The sequence below is a fragment of the Arvicanthis niloticus genome, chromosome 15 (assembly GCF_011762505.2).
Source record: "Arvicanthis niloticus isolate mArvNil1 chromosome 15, mArvNil1.pat.X, whole genome shotgun sequence".
In the NCBI taxonomy this organism is placed as follows: domain Eukaryota; kingdom Metazoa; phylum Chordata; class Mammalia; order Rodentia; family Muridae; genus Arvicanthis; species Arvicanthis niloticus.
In genome coordinates this window covers 44,471,318-44,490,004 of record NC_047672.1, presented here as the reverse complement: position 1 = coordinate 44,490,004, position 18,687 = coordinate 44,471,318, and the positions used below count along the sequence as shown (strand labels likewise).

Below are 18,687 nucleotides of genomic sequence, written 5' to 3'. Positions count from 1 at the left end.
TTGTAATACTTGTGTGCATTTTAACAAGTATTTTTAATGTTATTTTAAAATTCTGTTAACTCCAGTATTAGATGAACACAATATAACTACATCTTCCTTTGGCCTTCTTGTGTTGACCTCCTGGGGCTCCACAGATCAAGGCTAAGCTCCAGCATATCCCAGGCACATTCCCAGGATGCCATTGGCTGCCATTTGGCCTCCCCACTTCTTCCTCTACTTTTATTTTATCACTTTGAGATGATAGGCATGCAGAACTTGAGGCTTTACTTGCTTCAAGGATTGGAATAGCCATCCGCTATTCCAGAAGGTTCCCCTTACACCAAAGCTGGTCTCTTGCAGTTCACAGATCTCTTCTCTTAGAAAAGGTAAAATTAAGTAAGTAAACTAACTAACTAACTAACTAACACACCCAGAAAAGACAGAACATAGAACTCTGGGGTCAGCTGTTATTGCTTCATTATTGGTGTCTCTGTGCCACGTGCACTGAAAGGTGAACTTTTATCTCAGATATTCGACCCAATCTTGTCCCCTGAAATAGCTGATATATTTACTACAATATGTCTAAGAATCATCAGCCACAGGATGTGTGTAAAATATCTTCACTATGTCACATCAAAGTATAAAGGAAGAAGAAGAACCATCAAGAGATAGTGTTGAAGTATGATGAGAGTGCTGGATAGATGACTTTGTACCAAACATGCAAGCCAAAATCACAATCTTAGCACGTCGGATGATCTGTCAGAGACTGGAGTGGACAAGTTAAGAGGACTTTCACCTCACAGATAACACCAGTTATGATGACCTTATCGACATCTGTGATAAAAATAAAATCAAGGTGTCCTTGGTAAATTATAGATAGCCTATAAAAATAATGACCAATACAAAGCACAATTGTGTGAAGGGACTAGAAATAAAATACATAATGAAAAGCAGATAATTAAACATAAGAATAGAAAATAACAATGAAAGACATCTCATTTTCAAGTCATTTTCAAGGAAACGTGATGTAGAAAGACGGTCTGTCTGTTGAACATAGTACACTAGATCGCTCTGCCATAATGATTCAATTGCCCTTGGGACCAAGACCTTTTTTGTCACTAGTGTAAACACACCCTTAATGGATCAAGACAAAGTCCCTTGAGCAATAGGAGACACATACTAACTCTGTCAGTTGTTCAAGAACATTGAACATCTCTGTAATTAAATGATGTTTCAAATCAAGCATGGTTCGATGTCTCAAAAAGAATGCCACCTTCAAGAATCTTTACCTTACTATGCTACACACTATTAGGACGTGGGCTTCTATTTTGATCTTGAAAGAGTATGAAGATTCTTGGGGAACCTTGGAGAGTTGAAAAAGGCAGGTGGTGGCGGGGGGGGGGGGTCGGCGGGGGGGAGTAAAGGGAGAGAAATGCCCAATGAAAAGAGGGCTTTTCGGTCTGAATGGTATTTTGGGAAAGATCGTGGAATGACAGCTATCTTTGCTTATTTTGAGGTTACTAGGAGACTTACAAGAGAAATATTACCCAGACAGCCATTATTCAAGAAAAGATAAGAAAGTAGAAAATACTTCCAAGTAATAACAGTGGTTAATCCCAGGAATGTGTCAATGTGTCACAAGAAGTGGTTTCCTGATAGTTGTGTGTGTATTTCTATACAACTTCTCAACTCTCCATCCCTCTGCAATTACAACTTGTTGTATGACCACACACACACACACACACACACACACTGCCTAACATAGACATATATGAACATTGTTATCTATTTCAACAGAATGCCTGATTTGCTTGAGTAAAGAATTGGTGTAGCTTTACTTTAGTTGGTGATGGAGAACACCCAAAAGTGAAACACTGGAAAATGCATGCATTGTAGTGACCAAATGTCAGCATGAAGCATTATCTGTATGGCAAACCCGCCCTCCACTCCCTCCTACACAGCACATATTCACAGTGCTTGCTGCTTCTATAAACCCCATTGTGATAGAATCTTAAGATGTAACCTCATGAGAGGGTGTGGCTTGCACAGAGAGGCTCTTCACCCAGCCTCAGATCATCTGGAGAACACTTTAAAACACTACATGATGATATGTAGAAAATCGGATGCAGTTATTCTGTGGTAGGGCCCAGGCTCCATGAAGTCTTTCTTCACAGCTTCTAGATGCAGCTGATACACAGTCAGAATTAAGCTCAGACTGGTTTAGACTCAGCAGAACTTATTAATTAAATAATCACAGTACAATTTTCATAAACATAAAAGCATTAGGGTAAATATTACTGCACTAGCTCTTTCCTAGTGGTGGACAGGAGGGTCTTCACCATTTTACTGGAATATAATATTTTCTGCTGTAGCAGCTATACGAGATATACTTTACATGTAGAGTGGAATTCTTGTCACTTATAAAATCCAGCCATGAGTTACCTCTCTTTTCTTGGATTATACTTGTCTATTCTCCCACAAGAACACAGCCTGTTGTTCAGAGCACCAAAACATTATGTCCAGCCCGTTTACTTAACTGCATTGGAACTTACAACTCACATCCATTTTTCTCCTAAATGTGCTATGAAATTCCCACAGTGCCAGTAGCCATGGGGAACTTCAGAGAATCCACACCAGGCAGGTACCCCTAAGTTCTCCAGTGCCTTGCAGAGAAGAGATTCCAAGTCATTGACAGACATTTCCTGATGCTAGTCATTTTTCAGAGCAGATGGGGAAACTGATTCCCCCAAAGTAAATTTTACTTCCAGTCCTCTTTTGGACACATATCGCTAATGTTCCTCTGGGCCTTGGCAAAGTCCTATCTACTTCCTGTGTCTATAACAATCAAAATTTAGAACTAGAGAACTCCTAAGTCACTTTTATTTTTAATAATTTATAATTCAAATAGACCAACATTTATACAACAGTAGAAGCCCCAAAATAAAGTTGACAGAAAATGTTGGAAGACTTCTCATTAATAAATAGTATATGTTTGTGCTGAACCTGTATGTTCCACAATACACATTGGGTTCTGAAGACAATCTAGATCCAAGTTCATTTTCATCTCGACTCTATATTTTGCATGCTTCTCTTTTATTGTGTTCACCTCCAAATTGGTTGCTTGCATTCCAAAATGAACTAGAATTCAGTTTCCAAGTTGGCTCTAAACCTTTAAGATTTCTTTTTCCTCATTTGCAGCTAGCCTGTTCATCTAAGTTTGTTAAGCAGAAAGGGCATAATTGTAACTTCAGTTAGAGCAGTGGTCTAATGGACCTAGGCGAATAGAAAATCATAGACTTTATGAAGCCAACGGTTGTCAAATTCACCTCGTTCCTGTGGCCCTGTTTCTGGAGTTCTTTTAAGGCCCATCTGTGAGCAATAGGATCAGATGACTAAGAGGCAAAGGAAAGGCAAGTTACTTTGAGTCATATTTTCCTGTCAGGGAGTTGTAAAGTTTGTTTCTCTCCAACTGACATAAAGTTTAGCATTTAAAGGCCCACAGAATTTTAATCCCATCACTTAGCACCCCAGCTGTGTGACTCTGAAGGTAAACAGAGTCTCTGGAGTTCTAAACCAAGGGATTTCTCCTAGGGGACCCATCAGCTCACACAAGCAAAGCTACACGTAAGACCTGTAGGTCTAACTCCAAAGTATCACAATACACAGAACTAAATTAAGCCATCTTCCCTGCCAATACTCAGCCTTTGTTCATACTTTCACAATTATACCTGGGTTGAAAAAAAAATGGCTATCAGCAGTGAAATCAGTCTCTAATCTATAGCCTGATAAATAACAGACTCAGAACTGTTTCTTAAAGGGGAGTCCATCAAGATATCAATTGCCTGTAAGGAAGAGAAGCTACAATGCACAAATGTCTGTTAAGACAGCAGGAATGAGAGTGGTGCCCATAGGCTCATGTATTTAAATGTCTGTTTCTAAGTTGGTAGAATGCCTTCTTCTCTTACCTAAAAGTAAATGAGTCTATCCCAGAAGGACACTGCCCTCCCTTGTAGATTCCTAAGTGAGTCTGCAAAGTCAAAGCTCACATCTATTTTATGTACACTGTGCCCTTTCAATGACATAGAGTCTGCCCTTTGACCCTCACCTGGCTCCCTTTCCGCATTTCATTTATTCCATCCTCAAAAAGTAAATGCTTCCCAAACATTAGATGGATAAATAAATGGCTCCAGAAGGCCAAAGCAGAGCAAAGCAAACATCGCTGCAATAAACAGACAGCATTCCAGGCTATAGATACTCCTAAAGTCAAGTACTACCTCATCACAGCATAGTATGAGTTTCTAGGGCAGGATTCTTAACCAGGTGCAATTTTGCTTCCCTTCCAAGAGGACATCTGGCAATGTCTAGAGACGGTTATACTTGTCACAATTTGGAGGGTGTTACTGGCATCTAGAGAGTAGACTTTAAGGACACTGATAATCTTCCTACGGTGCACCTCCAACAACAATGGCTCATCTAGACCTAAATACCAGTCTGCTAATTATGTCCACGTGGAAAACCCCATTGTAAAGGTCAGGAGCTCTTACGTAAAGTGTTAGTTCTGTACAATGGGCTGTGATTCTCCTTGCAATGACGCTAGTATGTATCCTTTCCCCTGTTTGCCAAGTAGTGTTCAGGCCTGCAGAGATTTATTTCATTCATTTTCTATTTGTTTAATAAACAGACTAAAAGCACTGGAGGGAAAATATTCCTGCAGTGAGGTAAAATTAATGCTGTTCATAATGCTCCCTTGACTGAGCCGAGTGGTAGGAAGCAACATCTGAAGTCAGGATGGGCACAGTAGCAACTGAAAAAGGAATTCATACTCTTTAAAAGGCTGTGACTCAAATGTATTTAAGGACTAAAGGGTGATCCTGAAAATGGCAAAGGCATTTCTGCTTGTTGTATGTTGATAAAATATAAAAAGCCTTTTTTTAAAAAAAAAAAAGTATGGTAATCATTCATGTCTGTCCCATGACATGCCCAGAAGCTTAAAGAACAATAAACACCAAAGTATAAACAGAATTCAGTGAGCAAGCCAGACCTCCAGATGAGCCTTCTAATTGGGTGTTTGCACAAAATAAGATCTCCATATGTTTAATGAGGCAAGCCTTCTCTATTGGGGACACAATTTACCATGAATGCTACAGTTATTCCTCCTCTTGCATGGCCAACACAAGTGCGCCCAAACAATCATTCTTCTCTGCCCAAGTTCACTAACACACCCTCTTCAGTTTCCTATCTCTGGCCTTTTCTTGCTCTATTTTTACACCACTGTCTGTTCTCCGTCACCGGTTTGATGACACTCAGCATCAACAAGTGGCACCAAACGGACACCAGAAGTCCGAGGAGAATAAAAGGAACCAAGAGATACTCAGCCTGCTTTGTACAGAGACATCTGCAACTAGACCCTTTGTGACACGGAAACTGAGGCATATGGGTTACTTGATAAGACTCCTCGCCAAGTAGCCTCAATTACACAGTACATTCTAGGTTCCCACCTGGGATCACCCTAAGAAAGAGAGGGCCACCTATAATGAAGTGTAGAAACAGAAATCCCCAAACCCTGATGCTGAAAATAAGTTTTGAAACTTTAAGGGAGATGTAGATGCATTTCCCAGGAGTCCCCCAACCCCATCAAACCATCACAAGCTGGGTGCCTTTAAAGCAACAGATATCCATTGTCTCCTGGACTGAAAGTGAAGGGTCCAAAATCAAGATGATAGCAAGGCCATGATCCCTATGAAAGCTCCTGCTGATCTCTGTCTTTTCCTTGTTTGCCATGGATTGCTGAACACTCTTGGCAGTCTCTAGATGGCAGCTGCCTAACCTCATTCCCTGCCTCCATCATCACTTGCCTTCTCCCTGTGTTTACTGGAAATCAGGGTCTTAATTTAGCTTACAATGGGGACACAATTCAATGCATGGCAAAATACAAACTCCCATGTTATCAGACCGGGAATATTCAGCCTACAATGGTGAAATGTGACGCAACTCTCAGAATATATCATACTCCTTCATGACCAAGACAACTGGGCCAGTGCTCCTCATACAGGAGGACCAGTGCTCCTCATACAGGAGGACCAGTGCTCCTCATACAGGAAGACCAGTGCTCCTCATACAGCTGGCACCATCCTACACATCTTCCATAAGTTAACTATTAAATACTTTGAACATCCCTTTGGTGCTGACACCATCGTACCCACTTGTTTGAAGAAAAAAAAATGATACCGCCACGAAAGAAGGCAAATGCAGCCTCCACGTCGTTGATCTGGACAATGTATCACATTTCACAAACAACACACTGTGTAGCATTGCGTTCATTCAGATCCTCATACCAAGGTTTTGAGATCCTCTCTACAGGCAGCTTTGCTTTTCCCTACAACCTCCTGCCTCAAATTCAGGCTAGAGAAAGATACCTAGGTACCCCAGCACAGACTACTAACTCTGATTTGAGACCCAGAAATTCGTACTTTGACAATATCTTTTGGAAATTCTGAAGTCTTTTATTAGTGTTTGAGAAACTGTCCCTCAGAAAAAAAGGGAGAAATAAAATGCTCTGGGGAGAGAGGGGAGAGAGAGACAGGGAAAACAGAAAGGAGTGACAACTCACCCCCACCCTCACCCATCAAGGTTCTGGCCAGGAAAGCATGAGGTTACTGAAGGCGGAACACAAGGAGGGAAGATGGTGGCCAAACTAAAGTCCAGGCTTGTCCCTGCAAACCTCTTCCTGCCCTGTAACCTATACTCTAAAATATTTCACTCGCTCACACTCAGCATCTTATGCTAAAGCTCTGTTTATGGCTCTATCCTTCCAGACATGGGCCTGGTAACCTCTGAAAGATGAGTTCCTTCACATCTTCTACTGAAAAGCAGCAGGCCTCCAAGCCAAGAACATGAAGCAATGTTTCTATCCCAGATTTACATTCCTCTAAAGCATGGGTGGGTCACCAAGGACCCATGTGATCGTGGGCATGTATAACATAATCCAGACCCTCTGCCTTCGGCACAGCTGTAAGGGCACCATATCCTCTGGCTCAGTGGTGCCAGTTCTGCCCAGTAAAATCTGCTTCTGAGAAAACACATGGGAATTGCAGCAAAGTTTCTGTGTTCTGGTAGCATTTAACGGTGCGCTTTCTCATCCTGCTCCATCCCCACATGCTCAGACACAATATTATTCCATTGGCTTCAAAGGTTTCTCAACATGTTGGAAATTGTGGGAACAGAGAAGAGTTAGAAGTTGGAATACATGCTCTCTCTGTGTGACTAGATTTGGTACACATATTAGAATTTTTAAAATATGTATTTCATTTAAACAAAGCTGTACATTGGTTTTTGTTGGATGTAGAGTGATGGAGATACACTACGATTTCTACTGACTGGTTTTTCATAATGATCACGGGCATTTATTTTTGAACAATAGTCCACGTCGGTAGATTGAAATTAGAAAAAGCTTTTCTGAGAGTGTTTACATCCATTTATTCGTTAGCATCCAGGTGGTATCCAGCATAAGAGAAACTCACAGAGGAAAAAGGAAGGAAGCCAGAGACACAAGGCCCAGAGACTACAACATAGAAACAGGGCTGTCATTAACTGTAAGGAGCCATCATGTGCTTCAATAAAATTTATCACTGAGGAAAGAAGTCTTGTTTAAAGTGAAAGCCCTGGGGGGAGTTTTGTGGAGAAATAGCTCAGTGGTTAAGAGAGGATAAAGCTTTTTCAGAGGATACAAGTTCAGTACCCAGCATCCTTGTCAGATGTCTCACAACCACTTGTAACGATAACTCCAGAACATACTGCATCCCTTCTTTCTCTGCAGGTACCTGCACTCATGCATATACTGACATACAAACAGACAGACAGGATTTTAGTCTTAGCACTCAAAAGGCTGAGGCAGGAGGATTTTCAGTTCAAGAAGAGCCTGAGCTACATAGGAGATCCTTCTGAAATAAGAAAAGTGCAGACCTCAGACTCCACTCCACAAATGTCTGATCAGAGTGCTAACTGAGAATATGTAGTTTTTTTCCTTTGAAGTTCCTCTTGCCGTGTTAGTCATGTTGAGAATTTCTGAAAATCAAGAACCATAAAGTAGGTGCATTTTGGAGTATTAGATTTAAAGGTCTAGATTTGGTTGTCTGGGTGATTGCATAGCTGACATCTAGGTAAGATTCTCCAGAGAAAACAGAACCAATAGAATGTATGTAAGAGAAGATTTATTAGCCTGTCTTACAAAATACAACTCTGGGTATTTTAATAACAAGAATCTGCGTTCTGGAAAGGCTGAAATTCCAGTAGCTTCTCAATCCTGAAAACTGGGTGCCTCAGCAATCCCCAACAGGAGCTAAACTAGAAGAAAGCTTTCTGGAGAGCTGCTAGTATCCGGTCCACATTGGAAGGCCCAAAAAACTAGAGGTGGGTACACTCAGGAAGGAGCAAATGCTAGCAGATAATACTGCGTTTTCTTCAGATCTATTTATGTCTCAATCACCATTGGAAGGAACCAGCCAGCTTGAGCCAGTTAATGCTCTCTGCCTAAGGTGCGGCTACATTGTAAACTGTAGGGTAACTGTAAATCCTATTAAGGTAACAATTAAGACCAACGATCAGATCTGGTCCTAAGCTCCATTTGAGGTATATGGGTGGATAGTGTTACACAAACACTGAAAGTGGTCTGATTATTTCTCTAAGACTGTGTGGACTGCAAAAGTTTAAGAGGATGAATTTCCTTCTCATATCCTTACCTATTTTAGCCTCAGCACAAAATTTTGAGAAGTTATGTATATATTTACTCTACATGTTTTTATATAGGTATGAAAGTTGAGTTGTCTAATACAAAAGACATAAAGTAAAAGCAGTAACATGGAGGGGGCTTTCTTTAGAATTGGATTCATTGTCTATCCCCTCATATCAAGTTATCTTCAAATACAGTAATTTATACCAACAACCATCCATGATTTTATGCTTTCCGTGTGGTGTGACTTAGCTGAGTGGTTGCTCAGGGTCTCTCACGAAGTGCAATCCAGTTGTCAGTACTAGATCCTCCCAAAGCCAAGATGGGGGAAGTGCCACATCCAGACTTATCAATGTGGTTGGTGATGCATCCTGTCCTCTTAAGTTTCTGGACTGCGGTTTCCAGTGTCTCAAGAATTGATAGCCAGGAACCTCGTCTATGTCTTGCCCATGCAACCCCCTTTGAAGGTAACCCAATCATGGCAGCTAAGTTCCAAAAGAGTAAACCAAAGAGCAAGAATGGCACACAAGGCAAGGCATTAGTGTTTTGTAAATTCTTCAGAGATCTCAGCATGTTTGAAGACCAATCACATCTAACCACCAACTCAAGCAGAGGGCATTGCAAAATCATAAACATCTGGAAAGAAACCCTTAAGACCCATTTTAGAGGCTATTATATTTTAACTTCATTTCTATAAATGAAAACCTGATTGTGCTGCTTCATTCATAGCTAATTTATCATTCTGATATTAATGTAAAGTAAACAGTTCCTGAATGAAGCTTGGCTATGATCTGTGGGAATTTCTAGCAGTGTGGGAAAGCAATGTTGAGGCCAGACAAGGAACACGTTTCTAAATGTGCACTTACAATGCCTAGCAACAGAGAAGCATGTTCTAGGAATGAAACCTAGAGCGGTGGTTTGCACTGATGGTGTATACACATCGCATGGGAGAATCTAAGTGGTCAGTATCTCTGGCATTGTTTCCATATCTGGTCAATGGCAAAAGGAGCATCTTTCCTATCCTGATGTCCTTCCACTCATTCATGTCACCTCATGATCATGAGATGATGTCACTTTATGAAATCATCATATAAAGGGGTCTCCCCATAAGCACCTGTATCTTAAGGAGTATAAAGCTTTTCTAGGGGCTGGAATGACGGCCAGAACTTGAGAATGGTCACTGTTCTCACAAGGGACCAGAGTTAGACTTCTGACACCTACATTTGGTGGCTTGAAATTGCTTGTAAGTTCAGCTTCAGGGAATCTGATGTCCTATTCTGGATTCTGCCAGTGTCTGTACACATACTAGCATGCACGTGCCTGTGAGTGTGCACACACATAAATAAATAACAGACTAACTTAAACCTTATTGGTCACAGCTGAGTCATATCCATATTCTCAACAAACCACTCATCATTAATACTAATGTACTATACCAGGTACAAACTAAGCATGACATAACTCTGAGATCAAGAGACAGCTTCAATTACCTAAGTGGTTAGGATTCTTCGGGGGCAGCAGTATAACTGTGTTGGACAGACAGCAGATGGGTCTTCAGTAAACATCTTGGCTGCCAAGATGTTTACTGAACATAGTATTATGTCCTACACATACATTTAATTATCCTAATAATGTGCTGATATATAGTTCATATATTCTAATACAGAGTTTTTATTGACAGTATAAAACTATATTTTCTCCACTGAAACCAAACATGAAAACATTGTTGTATACAAAATCACAAAGGAAAGGTTCTTAAATTTGTCTTGACTGTCATTTAGAAAAAAAATGGTCAGCGTTTGGAAAAAAATGACTGTATTTTATTCCTATGTACATGCAAACTGTCTTTAAAATATTACCTTAAGATACATTTAACAGGATAGGATCTTCTGAGATTTATTGCATTAACCAAGCATTATCAAAACATAACAAGACAAATTGTTATTCTTGACACCTGTGGCTAGACTTTGTTATGTTTCAGAAACAGCCAATGCTGGGAAAAGGTATTTTAGCATCATTTATAAAATTCTGGTAATATAAACTGTTGACTCCTGAGGAAGCATCCATTGAGACACAGAAATATTACTGAAGTGCATCTGTGACTTTGATCTGTACGTCTGCAGAGTGGCCCCATTACCAAATGGCGAGTATGCTCCTTCAGTTACAGAACAGAAAAACCAATTCTTTGGTAGAATAACTTAGCTTCATCTGAGGCATCTCATTCTAAAAGCCACAGGGTGCCTACACCATTTGGGTTTGTTGTCTTTTTTTCTAAGAAAAGCAAATTTCTAATTCCTATGCCAGTCTAAATCTGAGTAAGCATATAAAGTATTGCTCTAGGTGAAGCCAGAAACACTCTGAACACGCTAGTCCTGCTAGGAAAACAATCATCTAGTCAATGGCAGGGCAAAATTCCATGCCTACCGAGGGACAGTTACAATGGAGAGGGATAAGTCTTACGGATAAGCCTCCTGGGAAAGTGAATTCAAGGGTGGCCATTTTGATGGCTGATTGATCAGTCTGATGCTCTGTGCAAACACTAAGCACCAAGGGACTGGCAGAAAAAGGCACCATCATTTGTCTAACAAAATGAATATTTTGAAAGTCAACATATATACTAAAGATATTTTTTGAAGTATTCCTCAGAGTTGAAGAGATGGCTCAGTGATTAAAAGAACCGGTGTGCACTCATGAGCAACAGAGTTTAGACCCCAGCACCCTACACACAGAAACACACACACACACACACACACCATTTAAAGTATTCATTCCAGTTTTATTCACCCTAACTGAAGTATAAAAATGTCACGGTCACAGTATAAAAAAGACACCTCTCTAAAACATGCAGACATCCTGCCAAGCCAATGTCTTAGAAGGCAAGGAACATGTGTGGGTACCTAGAGATAGATCAGGTACAGAAAAAAATGGAAACACTGTGGGGCCTTGGTCTATTCATGCACTTGGGGTCTATGAAATTAGCATTCTATTTTAGCTTTTTGTCTGATTCATTTGGGACCATGAGAGTGTCTGCCTCAGTTTCCATATCTACCATTTAGCTTGACAGTCCCTGGCTGAATTCCCAGGATTGTGAGCACATAGTGTTCAGAGTGGTATAAAAATAATCAGTACACAAAACTCAAAATATCCTCCTTACCAGATGTCCTGGCTTAAAGTCATAATATTAGCAAGAGCTCTGCCTTTAACAACCACAGTGTGAGCGCTTCTAGGCACCCATGAACCTCAGCAAGGGTCAAGCACCAGGACTTTTGTGAGAGTTTGGATTCCCAGCTGTGGAAGCAAAGGACTATACACCCGAAATTTGACACATTCTGGCTTTGCTCACTAGCATCTGGGTGACCTTGATCAATTTATTAACTTCTCTCACCTTCGAAAAGGAGTAGGAGTGAGCATCTCAGAGACTTGCGAGGAGGGCAACACAAATACACGTTAGTCCTCTTGAGTCAGCAGTAGGCGCTGAATTCACAGCCTTTGGAGGCTGTGTCATTTTTGCTTATCTATTGAAAACCCTGCTCATCTGGTCAAGGAGTCTGTCACCGCTGTTGCTTATCGAGCACGTGCTTTGTACTCTAAGTAAGCACGCTGCACTAGTGGACGTCGCTGGAGAATGACGTAGGGAGGAGGAAGCATCACCTCAGGCTTTGATGCTACACCAGTCCGCACTACTTCTGCCTTCTGCTACACTTAATTTGGATGTACTATTTCATTCTTTTAAGCCACTGTGGATTCCTTTTTTTAAAAAATTAATCATATTATTTGTTTAAATTTCAAATGTTATCCCCCTTCCTTGGTCTCCCCTGCACGAGCCCCACCCCCATCCTATCCCCTCCCCTTTGCTGCTAAGAGGCTGCTCCCTCACCTACCCACCCACTCACTCACTCACTCCTACCTCACCCCTCTAGCATCCCCCTTCTCTGGGGCATCAAGCCTCCACAGGACCAAGCGCCTCCTCTCCCACTGATGCCAACAAGAAATTTTTCATAGAAACATATGTCCTAAATATCTTATCTAACTAAATATACTTCATTAGTATGAGCCAAATATATATATATATATTCAAATTCACATACACACACACTTTGTTCACTGCCTCTGAGGTCATACTAGGGAAATTATTAAGAATCAGAAGAGTTAAGGGTGTCAAGCCTTTAAGTCTATTAATATGCCTTTTAATTGTGAAATACTCTGTTCATTTAAAAAAAACTACTTTTCATAAAATGGCTCAGTATTAAAGAAATTATTAACTTTCTTTAGACAGATTTAAGCCTCAAACCAACCTCTTGTTCACATGGAAAATTCGTTGTCATTTCTGGGATAACTGATAATAGACCTCCCCTGTAATGAAAGGAGCGGGCCTTTGTATGCTTTGTACAATCAAACAGTTGTGCGCTCCCAGGATATTTGTAAATCACCATGCATTGTTTATCCTTTGATCCCAGATTTAAATTTTACTGATAATTTTACAATTTTGACTTCTTCAGTTTCACTTTTAAAATAATGACATTTCTAAAGAAGTAAAAACAAATATGTAGGGGAGGATGGCCTTGTCAGCCTAGGTGGGAGAGGAGATCCTTGGTCCCATGAAGGACGAACACCGAGTGGGGGGAATGTGAGGGAGGGGAGGTGGGGGTAGGGGGTGGGGGGCACATCCTCATAGAAGCATGAGGAGGGGGGATGGGATAGGAGGTTCCTAGTGGTGGGGGGAAGTGGGTAAGGGGATAAAATCTGAAATGTAAATATAATAAATAAATATAAATATATTTAATAAAATAAAATTTTATTAAATAAAAATAAATTTAAAAAATAAAATTTATTTATTTATTTATTTAAAAAACAAAAACAAAAAAAGAAGTAAAAACAAAGAATATATTTTAAATGAATTGAAGGAAAAAACCTTAATTTCTCATTTTCATTGCTTTGGAAAGAATTTATTATCATAACCTTGCAAATAGACAATTATAAATAAGTTGGACAGAAGCATCATTCAAGTGTTGGTCTGATTTGCCTTGTGTAAATTACCTTTCTCTAAGTGTCTGTGTGTGGTGTGTGTATGTGTGTGTGTGTGTGTGTGTGTGTGTGTGTGTGTGTGTGTTAGAGGACATATCAGGTGTGGGCTTTGGTTTGTTTGTATGTTTGCTTACTTGTTTACTCTTATTTTTTTAATGTGTTCTGAGGACCAAACTCATGTCCTTGTGCTTGCACCTAATCTATCTATATTCTACAACCTGTTAAAACACACACACACACACACACACATACACACATGAACACAAGTAAATATTTACCTCAATCTAGTTCTAAACATGCTGAGGAAAAATACGATAACCATAAATCTATTTAACTTCATTTACAAAATTACAACCAAACTGTTTTGCATATTATACTGTTAGAACATTGGGCAATAGAGCAAGAAACAGAATGTTCTAGAAAATAAACTTTAAGACTGGTAAGCATCATGTACTTTTTCCAAAGATATTTTGGTGTGCTAAATCAAAGGTGGCTCTTTGGCACTGAGCCGCAGCCTGAAGAAGCTTAAGTTCTAGCCTAGACTCTGAGCTCTGCTGGGCTGAATCTGGTCGACGTCAGTTTCTGTGGATTTCAAAGTATGCTAGAGCCCCTCAAATAGTAGCCCCCAGGAAGCAGTTGCTCTACTGTGCCTTCCTGTTAATAATTGCTTTTAATCTTGTACTTTGTTTAGTTTATTATAAAGCCTAAGACGTAACTATTGTAGGTGAGTAGGTGAGTCCTTGCAAAAGGACTGAATTTGCACTAGGATCCCCATTGCTGTGTGTGCTCTGTCTTTAGAAAGTCACATGTCTCCTCTTTTGTTAAGTGACGAGAACCAATATTGGTTCTAGGTCACCAATACAAAGACGCACTTGTAAGTGCTATGTGACTGCAAGTTTGCTTGATTGCTTCCCAGTGGCTTCCTAAAAGTACTTCTGAAGTATGATTCTTGCAGCATTGATATTGATATCTTGATCATTACCAAAACTATATTCCCATTTTATCTAATTCTAAAGTGAGGTTCAGTCCTGCTAACATAATTCTTTTCTCTCTGATATTCTCCTTGCTCTAATGTCACGTGTGTTCTCCCCAACAGTCCGATTGGGAGTTCAAAGGTCATCCTTTGTTCCTCTCTTTGAAGTAACCAAGTCCTAAGGGTTCTTGCCATAATGTCTAGGAATTATTTTCATTTTCTCCTCCTTTCTCACTTTCTTCCTTCTTTGTTTCTTCCTTTTTTTTTAATAACCACTTTCTCGTCATCTTAATTCTACCATCTTCACTTGGGCTGTGACAGTCTCCCTGCTGGTTTCTTTTACCTTAAGACCAACACACACACACACACACACACACACACACACACACCCCTCAGACACACATACACACTCAAATACAAACACACAAACGGCTCAGACACACACATAACTCAGACACACACATACATACATACATACATACATACATACATACATACTCACATACACATACTTACATACTCACACACATTGTCAAATTCATCTGAAGAAACTGAGTGGCTGTAGCTGCTCTTCCCTGCTTTTATGTCTTCGTAGACCCTCACTGTGTGGAAAACAATACCCGTTCTGGTCTCAACCTGTCTTTCTGATGTGGTCACTCTGGTCTCCTCTGCCTGTGACACCCCTGAGTCTCATTCTTGCTTGCTCCTGAGGCCTGGCTCCCAGCATTCCCATGCACCTTCTTCACTTTCCCCATCACATACATTTCCAAAATTCTGCTTTACCACTCTACAGTCATCTCTGTGTCTCAGCTCACAGTGACCTAACTCCCTGAAAGGATTCTGTTAATCCTGTTTTAAAAGTCATTAACAGATTTGTCTAATTCTGAATGTGTCTGGTACTTAATACTGGATTATGATTGTCTTTGAAGGCAGTAAAAACTTAGGTCACATTCACCTTTTAGTGAATGTTGGGTGTCATTACTCATGTCTCTGAGTTTTGCTTTAAAGCACATCCCTTTGTCCTGAAAGCAGTAGTCCTCAACTGATGACACGGTAAAGAAACACCTGGGATGTAAGTTAAAATCCTTTTTCAGCTCCACCCTAGAATAATCAGATCTGAGGAGAATCCATATATTCATGTTCCCAGTGAGGTCCACGGAGGCAGACGCTGCTGATGGTTGCTAATTATCTTGCACAGGGCTGGCACACAAATCTCAGACACTTGCATACATCTCAAGTGGTATTTCCCCCTTTGCTTCTGTTCTCACATTCTTCACCTTCTTTCAGATTGACTTTGAAGATGTGATTGCAGAACCAGAAGGGACACACAGTTTTGACGGCATCTGGAAGGCCAGCTTCACCACCTTCACTGTGACGAAATATTGGTTTTACCGCTTGTTGTCTACCATCTTCGGCATCCCAATGGCGCTCATCTGGGGCATTTACTTTGCCATTCTCTCTTTCCTGCACATCTGGGCAGTTGTACCGTGCATCAAGAGCTTCCTGATTGAGATTCAGTGCATCAGCCGTGTCTACTCCATCTATGTCCACACCTTCTGTGATCCACTCTTTGAAGCTATCGGCAAGATATTTAGCAATATCCGCGTCAGCACGCAGAAAGAGATATGAGGGACATTTCAAGTATGGAAGTTTTTCCCCCCCTTACTGTCTCCTTGGTGCCAATTCAAAGTTGCTATCACAGCATCAATTTATGAATGGTTTGTCTTGGTCAAGAACAAAGATTCATTCCCTCCATTTTCATGTATACTACTTGTCTCTTCTGAGCTACTGCATCTATTTTTGACAGTCTGGGATGTTTAAACCCATCCCTGCTCTCTTTTTTATAGGTGTATCATTGTTTCACTGGCTAAAATATAAAATATTATTGAAAACTAATTTGAGAAAAAAATAGAAAAGACGGGAAGGCGGGGGAAGAGTACCAACAATCTCAACTGACTGCTCCAAGGTGATGATGCCATAGAAAGGGAAGAGTTTAAGGATATGGTCATGTGTTTGAGGGCATAAAGGCAGGTTTTAAATATGTCCCAGCTCTTTGAGTAGTTGGTTGTTGTCATCACTTTTAGCAATCTGGTGGGATCCAGTGATCACCATCAATTTGGAGACTGTAATCTTCACGTTCAGTTCATAATATCATCAATGTACTCATCCTGACATTTTAACCTGTTATTTTGTGTGCCTGAATATTTGCTATACCGAGAATAAGATCTCTGTGCCTTCTAATTTTTCATGGTTTCTTTTCAAATAGGGTCTAACTCATCTCCTTGCATTATGCCAGCAGCTTTCCTAAAAACAAAACATACAAAATCTACTTGCTAGTTCTCTGTACTTCTTTCTGACTCTGAGATACAGAACCTGTTGATGTTGATATCTGTGCTTAGCTATGTAGCATCTTTCTCTATGTTAAGCCTGGTCAACATTAACCCAATGAAATGATTTGAAGCAGACAAATGGGGCTGAGACCTCTCTGGACTGGCAGAAGTAGAAGCCAGCTTTCTCTGCCACTCAGCAACTGAATGAGGCCAGCCTGTCTATTCAGTTTCGCTTATTTTCAAGAATAATCACATGTTCCTGACTCTAAGGTAACCCCTCACCAGGATGGTTTAGTGATGGGCTAGGATGGTTGAGGGGCTCAACATTGTGCTCTTTTTTCAACTGATGAGTGAGACCTCCAGGGAGGAATGTCAAAAAGGAAGCTGCAAAAAAAACGAGACTGCCTAGCCTGTTGCAAACATGACCCCTTCTACACGTAGCACTTGCAATAGTCTGTGATGCTGTGAAGCTTGACCTCTCCCCCTGTGAGGAGCATTTGGCCTAATTCATGCATCATTTTCTTCAGAGAGAAGGTGGGGGAGGGGAGGTAACAAAAGCTTGAGGTAATGTTCTTGCTGGAATAAGTTCAAGTTTTTCTGAACCCAAACTGAGGAATTTCACCTGTGTACCTGAGTCTCCAGAAAGCTGCCTGCCTGGGACACCAAAAGCCTTTTATTCCCTTGCTCACATTACAGCTCTGCCTTTGGGGATATTTTTAAAATTCCAGATAGGCTTTTATTTTCACGTTCATACATTTATTGGAACCCTGCCTGACTTGTTTTCTCCTTCAGTTTGCTGACACCTTACCAACCCGCTACCTACTTTGATTGTTTGCATTTAAAACAGACACTGGCATGGCCACAGTTTGACTTTTAAACTGTGTACATAACTGAAAATGTACTAGACTGTATACCTTTTTAAATGTAGAGATATTCTTTATCTTTATATAAGGAGAATCACTTGGGAAATGGTTCTACGATTCAGTCTGTAAACTGTGTGTTCCAAGACATGTCTGTTTTTTCTAGATACTCAGTCTTAATGCAAGTAAATTGCTGACCCAAAAGATTACTGAAATTTTATATGCTTACTGATATATTTTACACTTTTTTATGCTGCATGTTCTATAAAGATTTTAAATCTGCACAATAAAATTGTTTAACAGTTAAGCAGTTTTGTTTGTGTGTGTGTGTGTGTGTGTGTGTGTGTGTGTGTGTCTGCATGTCTGTATGTATGTAGTAAGCAGGTATACAAGGCATATTTACATGTTTGTATTATGTTTGGGGCTAGCAAACTTCTCAAATTTTAAAAAATAATTTAAGTGAGATATTTCTGCTAAAAGTCATTGCTATTCATGGATTACTTCAAATAGTTTAGTTCTAATTTATAACTAACTTAAAGCCATTTTAGTAATTTATACAATGGTTTATTATCTTTTAATCTGAGTCTCAATGACCATATGTCATGGATATTAATATTGTCATTTATTTCCACCTAAATTTACATTTGGAATTCTGTATTAAAATACTCTAAAGACACAAACCCACAGGACAGAGACAGAAATGATAAAGATGGAGATTAAGAAAGAAACCAAGAGAAAAATAAAAAACAAAAGATTTATTAGAAAGAACTTGGCTTCATATTTAGGATACTG

The 18,687-nt window shown here is 40.1% G+C and overlaps 1 protein-coding gene across 1 annotated transcript in view; it reads left to right on the top strand.

Moving 5' to 3' along the window:
• Cav1 (caveolin 1) overlaps positions 1 to 18,202 on the top strand; it is a 30,382-nt gene extending 12,180 nt beyond the window's left edge. Inside the window, exon 3 of the mRNA XM_034518836.2 lies at positions 15,993 to 18,202. Coding sequence (XP_034374727.1) covers positions 15,993 to 16,334 — 342 coding nt within the window. The 3' untranslated portion in view covers positions 16,335 to 18,202. The remainder of the gene's footprint in view (positions 1 to 15,992) is intronic.
• Positions 18,203 to 18,687: the final 485 nt, after the last annotated feature.